Source organism: Pinus tabuliformis, chromosome 8 (assembly GCF_031772625.1).
Source record: "Pinus tabuliformis cultivar Carrire ecotype Pingquan chromosome 8, CPIR1, whole genome shotgun sequence".
NCBI classification, from domain to species: domain Eukaryota; kingdom Viridiplantae; phylum Streptophyta; class Pinopsida; order Pinales; family Pinaceae; genus Pinus; species Pinus tabuliformis.
In genome coordinates, this window is record NC_142294.1 from 58,618,084 (window position 1) to 58,628,699 (window position 10,616).

The following is a 10,616-nucleotide window of genomic DNA, read 5'->3' on the forward strand; positions in this document are numbered from 1 at the left end:
CTGAACATGCGTCCAAGGGCCTACCCTTATTTTGATGGCCTCTGGTAATCCGACCTCTAGATCTACTTCCACACAGATTCTGGCGCAATCGTACCGATCCCTGTTGTTAGCCTTGTTTATGAATTTCCCAAGAGTATTCCCGATGTGTTTCAGAGAGTCCCAGTTCCAGCAGTGGACTGTGTTAGAAAATTATATATTACGGAGCAATGGAACACATAAAATATTACAGAAATATAAACACAGAAAACACACAAAACAAGAGAGACACAGATATACGTGGTTCACCCAGTTTGGGTTATGTCTACCCCGAACAGCCAATCCTTCCTTTCTATTATCCAGCAAAATGAAGAGACACAACCTACAACAAATCCGCTGTAATATCCTCTGTTTTCTCTCACAGTCTCACCTCTCCGTTTCTCGCTCATAGAATACACATCTATCACACAGCCTCAAATACAACACCCTCATGCAAATAGAGGGGTTGCCTTCTAGGGCAAAAAACCCTAAACTAAACTAAGTTATACCGTCAGATCATCCGCCTAATGAACGACCCAGATTGACTAGAAATTACTATACTTTTACAAGGCAATTTTACAGCTATTTTTAGCTTCGGGGGTGCAGCCGCCACCCCCTGGACCCCCCCTGCAGCGAATATTTTATGGGCGGCAACGTTTCGAACTGGGGTCCTATGTGGCGATACCTTTGAATATAGAAGATAATCAGGCTCCACACCCAACAGACTGGGAGATTGGGGAGCATTACCCATACCAGGACCGCAGAGGGCAAATTTTTGCATTCATATTACTAGCTAGAAAAAACTTAAATATTATGTTAAATGTTAAAATTGTATGTGGCTCACCATATTTTAATATAAGAATGTATATGTTTTTAAAGTCTTTCGATCTCATCCATGGGGTCATGGATAGACAACGATAGGGTGTTTTGTTAAGGCACTCCTTGATGTGAAGTCACTGATTCAATTCCCCACCTTGATCGAGGTGATATATTGGACATATGAAGATGTACTCATGCAAAGGTTACAAAAAAAAGTCTTTCGGTCTCAAATATTATGATAATATGAAACACCTAATTGTTGTTTGTATATTTAATTTTATATATGTTAATATGAAATGATGTTGATGCTTTTGGTTGAAGAAATAATTAGGAGGATAAAAGTGGCTATTAGTGATGAGTTGAAGCATTAAATTGCAAGCATAATAGAAGAAGTCTAGTTCTTTTCAAAATGTATGAAAAAACATAAAAAGAGATAGAAAAACTAAGTACAACATGTTTGGTAAAAATTGCATAAAAAATGATAATCTATATTTTTTAGTGCTAAATTAATAGTGGATTGTAGGCAAATTGAATCATATAGTATTGCTTTTGCAATAATTAATAAATTGAGATGTGAAGTGGATGGGGTGTAGTAACCACTAGTAAGTCTACATATTTGCAGTTTTACTCCTACATAATTGCTAAGTAAAACATAAATAATGGTGAGAAGTAACTCAGGGTAAGTATATTTATTTACATATTATTCCTATCCATTTTTTATGCAAAGTCTTTGTTATGAAACCATCTGACAAAAAGATAGAAAAGATAAATCAACGACTTCAAAATCAGCCTCTTCGAGGGGGCAACCTTCTTTACATTACACAAATGAAAAATTCTTTGATGATACAAATGACAATAGCTCCTTTCTATATATAGGAGTCTAAGTGGTCCCAATATAATCAGAGCTTACATAACAATAATATTGTAGGGGCACAACAATAACAATAGTGCGCTTATATGGGGTACAATAATAACAACATGGGGAATACATGGGCACAACAATACCATAAAGAGTTTGCACTAATAACAATAAGGGGCTACAGTAGGAGTATAGGGACCTAACATGCCCCTCTCATTCCAAAAGTGTTGTCCTCAACGCTTTGGCAGTTCTTGATGCTTCTATATAAAATTCTCGTCCTCCCATATATATATATATATATATATAGAATGACAAGTATCGTAAAATTTAACCCTTAAATGAAATTTTATATAGAACATTATACAAAAAGGTTAAGAAAGTGTTAAATTTTTGTATTCATATTACTAGCTAGAAAAAACTTAGATATTATGTCAAATGTTAAAATTGTATATGGCTCACCATATTTTAATATAATAATGTATATATTTTTAAAGTCTTTCGATCTCGTCCAAGGGGTCATGGATTGATGGTGATCCGGTGTTTTGTTAAGGCACTCCTTGATGTGGAGTCACCGATTCAAATCCCCGCCTTGATCGATTTGATATATTGGACAAATGAAGATGTACTCATGCAAAGCTTACAAAAAAAAAGTCTTTCAGTCACAAATATTATGATAATACAAAACAACTAATTATTGTTTGTATATTTAATTTTATATATGTTAATATGAAATGATGTTGATGCTTTTGGTGGTTATTAGTGGATATTAGTGATGAGTTCAAGCATTAAATTACATGTAGAATAGAAGAAGGATAGTTCTTTTGAAATTGTAGAAATTAACATAAAAAGAGATAGAAAAATTAGGTACAACATGTTTGGTAAAAATTGGAAAAAATTGCATAAAAAAATGATAATCTATATTTTTAGTGCTAAATTAAAAGTGGATTGTAGGCAAATTGAATCATATAATATTGCTTTGGAAATAATTAATAAATAGATATGTGAAGTGGATGGGGTGTATTAACCACTAGTAAGTTTACATATTTACAGTTTTACTCCTACATAATTGCTAAGTAAAACATAAATGGTGGTGAGAAGTAACTGAGGGTAAGTATATTTATTTACATATTATTCCTATCCATTTTTTATGCAAAGTCTTTGTTATGAAACCATCTGACAAAAAAATAGAAAAGATAGATCAACGACTTCAAAATTAGCCTCTTCGAGGGGGCAACCTTCTTTATATTACACAAATGAAAAATTCTTGGATGATACAAATGACAATAGCTCCTTTCTATATATAGGAGTCTAAGTGGTCCCAATATAATCAGACCCTACATAACAATAATATTGTAGGGGCACAACAATCACTATAGTGCGCTTCTATGGGGTACAATAATAACAACATGGGGACTACATGGGCACAACAATACCATAAAGAGGTTGCACTAATAACAATAAGGGGCTACACTAGGAGTATAGGGACCTAACATGCCCCTCTCATTTAAAAAGTGTTGTCCTCAACGCTTTGGCAGTTCTTGATGCTTCTATATAAAATTCTCGTCCTCCCATATTATATCTATATCTATCTATCTATCTATCTATATATATATATATATATATATATATATATATAGAATGAAAAGTATCGTAAACTTTAACCCTTATATGAAATTTTATTTAGAACACTATACAAAAAGGTTAAGAAAGTGTTAAACTTTTGTATTCATATTTTTTTTTTTTTTTTTTTGAAAAAGTCGGTTGCTATGTATTGCATTCTGAAAAAAACGAGGGTCTAAATCCCTCTTTGTACATAAAGTTCGCAGATTGAGAGGAAACAAGGGGTTTACAAAATGAGGCTGCCCCCTTGATCCTTAGGCTACTTTTTTCCTTACTACTGCTAGAGATGTTGCTAGTATAGATTCTGATGAAAGAAGATAACAAAAAGATGCATTTGATTTTCATTCAGTCGATCATTATGTGTTGAATGTGTCTCGCTGTTGATTCTTCTGGATTCTCATCTTTGGCTCCTTGGTTTGCGCTGGAGGAGCTGGTGGCGTTGGTGTGCTTATCCAGCCAGGATTTCAGAGTGTCGAGCGATTCTTCAACATGGCCACAGTGATTTGAGAGCTGCTCGAATTGATCTCGGAGAGAGGAGACCCTGTGCATGAAAAGCTGAATTTCTGCTTTGTATTTCTCCGTGTTGATGCGGTCTTGTTCAAAAAGTCTTCTACTGTGCTCATCAAGGCGCCGGTCATGCTCTTCTAGCCTTGCAGCAAGCAGACCCTGTTTTTCCTCTATCAGTGACTGTTGGGTCCTTATTTCTTCCAGCTCAAATTGAAGGTCTGCACAGTGCAGACAGTCTTCACTGCGCGCCATGGAATGGGGGTTGCAAAAAGGGGAGAGGGTCCAGAAGGCAGTTAAGATTTTGAAGATTTTGAAGATATCTTGCAGACGGGTTTGGAAGGCACTGTCAAGGGATACAGCAGATCCCACTTTCTGAGCGTCAAGGGAAAAATATAAATGGACCCGGATGTTGGCGCGCAAGCTTGAAGGGAGAGTACTGTTGATAAGGGAGAAGGAAACAGAGGGGAGTTTGCTGTAGGTGCAAGATTGAGAAATGGAAGGCGACCAGCGGAGGTGATGGAAAGAGAACAGAGAGTAAGGAAAGGGTGGAACAGCAATACTGGCCACCCCACAGATACTACTCCTGTAAAACACCACGACAGAGATTAGTAAAAAGATATACAAGACAGGAAGTAGCAATACCAGAGACTGTTTTTTTCTTCGGCCCTGGACGAGAGCGCCTTCATCGAACCAGAGTATCTGCTCTTGCGCAAGGCAGTGAATGACAATTCTTTTCTTTCCTCTGCCCGTATTTATGGAGTGAAACCAACAGTAGCCTGGGTGTATTACGGGAGCCGTATCCTCTGTGGCGATTAGATATTTCCCTGAATCTCGATGGCGATCTGCTGGTGCAGCATATTCGATCTTCCGGCCTTCACTGAATTGATTGGTTTTCCTTGGGATGCAGGTTGCTCTTTGAATCGATGCTTGGATAAGACTACTTATGCATTCCATGCTCTCTATCAAGTGTCCTGATGCTGATGAAACCAAGCCCGTCGCACGCTTGATGGATCTGCGAGCCTGGGCAAAGTCAAGATTTGCCTGTATCATGGCAGAGGCTGGAAGGTATCTCTGTCATTGTGCCTCAACGCACCTTCCGGATTTCCAACTGCGTTATTCGCATGTTTGTCAGCTTCCCCGTTGAACGTGCGAAGGATATGGTAGAATCTGATATTTTCAAAGTGTTTGAGAAGGAGCTTGATGCGTTGGATATGTTGCTGAAGGTTGCTGTTTGTTGATCTTTGGTTGTGGTTCATGAAGCCAATGATTATGGAGGAGTCCCCAAATACTAAAGCTTTTCTAATCCCCAGATTTTTTAATTGCAACAACCCTTGATAGAGAGCTAAGGCCTCTGCGTTATTATTTGTTTTTTTTCCTAGACTCCATTCATACTTGCAGATTTCTTCTCCTAATTCATCTATGATAACTCCTCCCGCGCCTGCTGGTCCTGGGTTGGACTTTGAGGCGCCATCAAAGTATAAAATCGGGCAATTGTTACTCTGTATCCATCTCTTGTAGTCCTGGGTGGGAAGTCTTATTTCCCACTCCCTGGTCTGGTCATGATGCTGTCTGTTAGTTCTCTGGATACTCTGTTGATGTCCTAGACGGCCTAGAATATGCCTAATAATTGACCTCTCCTCAACTGAATAATCTGCTGCTTTGAAAGTCCCTGAGTGTTTTGCTGCAATTGTCTCCTGCGCCAATAGGTGAGCCTTGTTGCATGTCTTCCATACATTACTCTCTTTGTTTTGGAAGATTTTTTTATTTCTTGTGAGCCAGATTTTCCATAGTAGATTGTGAGGTATGATATCCCAAGTTCTTTTGACAATCTTGCTCCTTTTATCTTTCCATGGGCAGCTCCTTCTCCATTCTTGAATTGTCTCTGCAATGTTCTGATGAGATTGCCATGTTATATTGCCCAAGTTGGACAAGTTTATCCAGCATTTCTTCGCGAAGGGACAGTCAAGGAATAGATGGTGGATGGCTTCCTCTGCTGAGCAGCAGTTGGGGCAAATTGAAGGACCATATATCCCTCTCTTTCTTAAATTTTCAGAAGTGAGGATTTTGCCTTTTAACAACAGCCATATGAAGAATTTGACCTTGGGGATGGCCTCTGATTTCCATATTGTTCTCCATTGGTTCCAGATAGGAGTCTGGTAAGTGCTGTTGCAGATGAATTGATAGCCGGACTTGATGGTGTAGCTTGAGCCCGTGGGGTCCCATCTGAATCCATCTGCTGCTCCTTTTTTAATGGGAGCTCTGTTCTGAAGGTTTTTATGAAAAGCTTGGAAACTTAATTCTAAGTTTGAGGGGATAACTGGAAAATCCCAGCTAGTCCAGGCTCCTGTGTCAACATCCCATTTTGACATTTGATCAAGCCTCTGAATGCCTTTGCTATTAAGATGAAGGATGAAGGGAATGGCTTCTTCAACTGTGTTTAGAGGTTGGAAACCCATTATCTTATCAGAGGCATAATTAATACTGGTCCCTCCCCCCGGGATCTTTGAAATGTTTTGATTGAGAATGGGAATCGCTTTCTTACAGAGGTGCCAGATTTTAGTAGAATCTCTACTGGGAATATAAGTTTCAAGGAGTCTTTGCCTATTGTCAGAGAGGTATTTGCATTCAATGACCTGTTTCCACCAAGCTTTTGGTTCATTAATTAATCTCCAAGCCATTTTGATCCCGAAAGCGAGGTTAAGAATTTTAGGGGCTCTAATTCCCAGTCCACCTCTATCTTGGGATTGAATTACGCTTTTCCATTTGACCAAATTGAATCTATTTTTTTCTTTTTTTCCTCCTTGCCATAAAAAGTTGCGGAGGGCAGTTTCCAACTTATAGTGAAAAGAGGCAGGAGCTTGGTAAAGAGTGAAACGGTATAGAGGTAAGGAGGAGATACCTGATTTGAGCAAAATTAATCTGCCTGCTGGGTTAAGCCATTGAGTTCCCCATTGCTGAACCTTCCTTTTGACTTTGTCTATTATTTCATTCCAGGTAGTGGCTTTTAGAGAGCCCATGGTGACCGGCATCCCAAGGTAGGTGAAGTGGTCCCAGGTTGCTTTGTAGGCAACTCCAAAAATGTTGGCTATGATGTGAGCTGTTTGATTGGAGATATTCCATCCATAGATGCAGCTTTTTTGAAAGTTGACCTCTCCCCCTGAGCACTCCATGAACTGGTCGAGGAGGATTTTGAAGCGCCTTGCTATAGTAGTGGATGCCCCTCCAATGAGCAGAGTGTCGTCAGCAAATTGAGAGTGGTTGATATTCTTCACTCCGTTTCCAAACTTGATACCAGAGATGAGGCCAACTCTTCTATTGTGATCAAGGGCGCTGCTAAATGATTCAGCCATCAAGATGAAAAGATAGGGGGAAAGAGGGCAACCTTGCCTTAACCCTCTTGAGGATTGAAAAGCTTCACAAGGACGTCCATTTATGAGAGGTGAAATCCAGGGGCCAGAGATGCAAGCGGCAATGGTGCTGATGAAGTCAGAATTGAATCCCATTTTCCTCAAGACAACAAACAAGAAGGAGTGTCTTACTCGATCAAATGCATTGGCTAAGTCAAGCTTAAGAACGAAGCCTTTCTCCTGCCTTGATGTGCTGGAGTGAATAGCTTCTTGGACCAAGGTGATGGTATCATGAATTTGCCTGTTGGACATAAAGCCTCCTTGATTTTCGGATATAAGGGAAGGGAGAAAGGGTTGGAGTCTGGCTGCTATGATTTTTGCAAAGATCTTATATGAAGTGTTACACAGTGAAATAGGTCGAAATCTGGAGAAAGAAGTGGGGCGATTTTCTTTAGGAATGAGGGCAAGGAAAGTTGAGTTTGTGAAGCCCCCCATCTTCTTTTTTCTTTGGATTCCATTCATCATTTTAACAAGGTCTTTTTTAATCAATTGCCAATGGTCCCTATAAAAATTTATTGGGAACCCGTCTGGACCTGGAGACTTATCTGGTTGTAAAGTCCAGATGGCTTTTCTGATTTCCTCCTCTGTTATTTCACTGTTTAAGCTGTCATTCTCCTCAAGAGAGATTTTTTCCGGTAGATGCTTAAGGAGCGCCGAATAGTCAGCATCTCCTTGGATTTCCATGAGGAGACATTTGTAATGGAGGAAGGCAGCTCGTTTGATGGATTCTTGATCATTATGCTGGCTGCCTTGGCTATCAATTATAGTGTTTACATTATTCCTTGTTTTTTTGACAGTGGCCTGCTTATGGAAGTAAGCCGTATTTTTATCACCTTCCTTCAGCCAAACTTCTCTTGATTTGATTCTCCACTTGATCTCTTCCGCTCTCTTGATTTGAATTAGCTGGCTCTGAATTTCCCTTTCTTTGTTTTTCAGCTGATGAGTGAATCCGTGGTCCTCTATTTGCTTATGGATCTCTTCCAAGTCCTGCTGAATTTTTTCTCTTATTTTTTCTGGCTCTTGATAGCTGACTTTTGCCCAATCCTTGAGTGCTCTCCTTATGTTTCGAAGTTTTGTTTCCCAAATATGGCTTGGAGAGCCTTCAACGTGTTGCTTCCAGGTTGCATCTATGATAGCCTCGGCCTCAGCGTTGTCTCTCCACAGAGGATTGTATTTGAACGGAATTGGTCCCAAATGGGAATGGGAGTCCAGCGTTAAGATAATGGGGAAGTGATCTGAAGCTGTTGCACTGAGAATTTTGGTGTGGCCTGCAGCAAAGGAAGAAAGGAGGGAGACATTAACCAAAATTCTGTCCAATCTTTCCATAATGTTGCTTGGCCCCAACCTTCTGTTGTTCCAAGTGTATTTCCTATTTTTTGGAATGATATCCATCAGTTCATGGTCAGACATTATCATTTCCATCTGTCTTCTGAAGGGGTCGGGGGTGAAGGTGCCCCCCCTTTTCTCATTCGCATGGAGGATTAAATTGAAATCTCCAGCAAGAATAACATTTGAGTTCTGCTCATTGTCTATTTCTTCCTTCAGTTCCTTCCAACATTGTTCCTTTTCCCGGTAGTGATTGGGGATATAGACATTATAAATGATGAAGTCACAGCTCTCTTCCTTGTTACTAAGGTTGGTCCTAACCCAATTTTGATTGAGGACAAAGGATTTGCAATCCCAGTACTGCTTATTCCACATAGTTGTGATTCCTCCAGAAGCTCCTCTGGAGTTGCTACTGGCCCCTGAGAAATTTTTGTGGGCATCTATAATTATTTGCATTTCGCTCTGACTTTGCTTGGTTTCCTGTATCAGAACAATTTCAGGTCTTTCTGTTTGAAGAAGATCTCGTAGGGCAGCTGATTTGGAGGGGTGCCCCATACCCCTGCTGTTCCAAGATAAGAGCTTCATCATGAGGCGTTCGAGCGAGGAGGTGCTCGCCTCTCATGATCTTTACCTGCTGTTTCTTTTTCTTGTGAACCTGTAATGAAGGATTCCATAGGGGTTTGGATCCCTAGGGCTATGTCCTTTTGTGTGCTTTCTTCCCGGTGTTGCTTGGCTGACTTTCTTCCTGGTCCCGGTTTCTTATGGATATCACTTGAGGCGCCAATGTCTTTTGAAGAGCTTCTGGTGGTTCTGGGGGGGGGAGGATCAATGGGAGGCTGAGAGGGGGTCGAAGAAGTCAAGGGAGGTTCGATCAGATCCGGAGAGGGCTGATCAGGCTGAGGATCATCAGAGGATAAAATAAAGAAGGGGTTGGAGGAGGAGGGGAAAGAAGATTCAATGGAGGGTCCAGGAGGATTTAAAGAGGGAGAGGTGGGGCGGGGGGAGGAAGAGCCCGGTTGTTCAGAAGGTGGATCTTGTTTTGATTGAGGGGGTGCTTTCTTTTTTTTCACAGTTTCCCACTGTTCTACTTGGTCCTCAGATTCAAGATTAGTAATTTTAGAGCATCTATTGGCAAAGTGGCCGTATTCATGACATACCTTACATTTAAAGGGTATTTGTTCGTAGTCCAGCTGCTGTATGTAGCTCCAGTCATCCACCTTCAGCTTGATGGCTTCTGGCAGGCCTTTCCCAAGGTCCACTTCTACGCAAATCCTTGCACAGGCCTGCATGTTATCTTTAGGCTCGCTTCTGTCGATGTACTTGCCTACTGCATTCCCTATTGCTTTTACCGAGTCATCTCCCCAGCAATGCAGGGGGAGGTGGGGAAGACGGACCCAAACCGGAACCGCATTAGGAATATCGAGTTCAGGGTCGAAGTCAGGAGTCCATTTGTTTAGATATAACCCTCGAGAGTCCATGAAATAGGGCCCGTTCCTGAATATCAGATCCTTGTCTGCCTTGGTTTCAAAGTGAAAAGTATAGTAACCTCTGCCACAAAATCGAATCGAAATCTTTCCTTGTGTTTTATCAGACCAGTTCCTTTCCACCCATCTCTGGACTGTCTTTGGTGAAGGCCATAAGCCTGTGAACTGCCCTATGAGCCCTTTTTTTGCTAAAGATAAAGCTGCCATTCGAGGGAGAGAAGGAGGTAGCTGAACTTCTTGGAGAATATCAAGTTTCTTGACAAATTTTGATGTTGCTGGTTTCGGACGGACGGGGGGCAGAGATTTTACCAGATCAGAGAAAGCTTTCTCTGCATCCCCCAGAGATGGATCAGAATGGGCCATGGCGGAGGCCAGGCCCCAAGACAGGCCTCGCGGCCCAGGCCGAGGCGAAGCTGCAACTGCTCCCGAGTCTTCAATCCCGCTCCAGCTCCGCGCGCGCTCCTCAGCCTCCTTCTTTGGGGTCCCAAACTTTTGTATTCATATTACTAGCTAGAAAAAACTTAGATATTATGTTAAATGTTAAAATTATATATGGCTCACCATATTCTAATATAATAA

General features: G+C 40.8%; 1 protein-coding gene across 1 annotated transcript; it reads right to left on the bottom strand.

Moving 5' to 3' along the window:
- Positions 1-4,866: 4,866 nt before the first annotated feature.
- Positions 4,867-10,400, bottom strand: LOC149234133 (uncharacterized). The gene is made up of 2 exons (XM_089368164.1): positions 9,771-10,400; positions 4,867-9,033 (listed from the first exon to the last, which is right to left on the bottom strand). The coding sequence occupies exons 1-2, from the start codon at positions 10,398-10,400 to the stop codon at positions 4,867-4,869; spliced, it is 4,797 nt and encodes a 1,598-aa protein (XP_089224290.1).
- Positions 10,401-10,616: the final 216 nt, after the last annotated feature.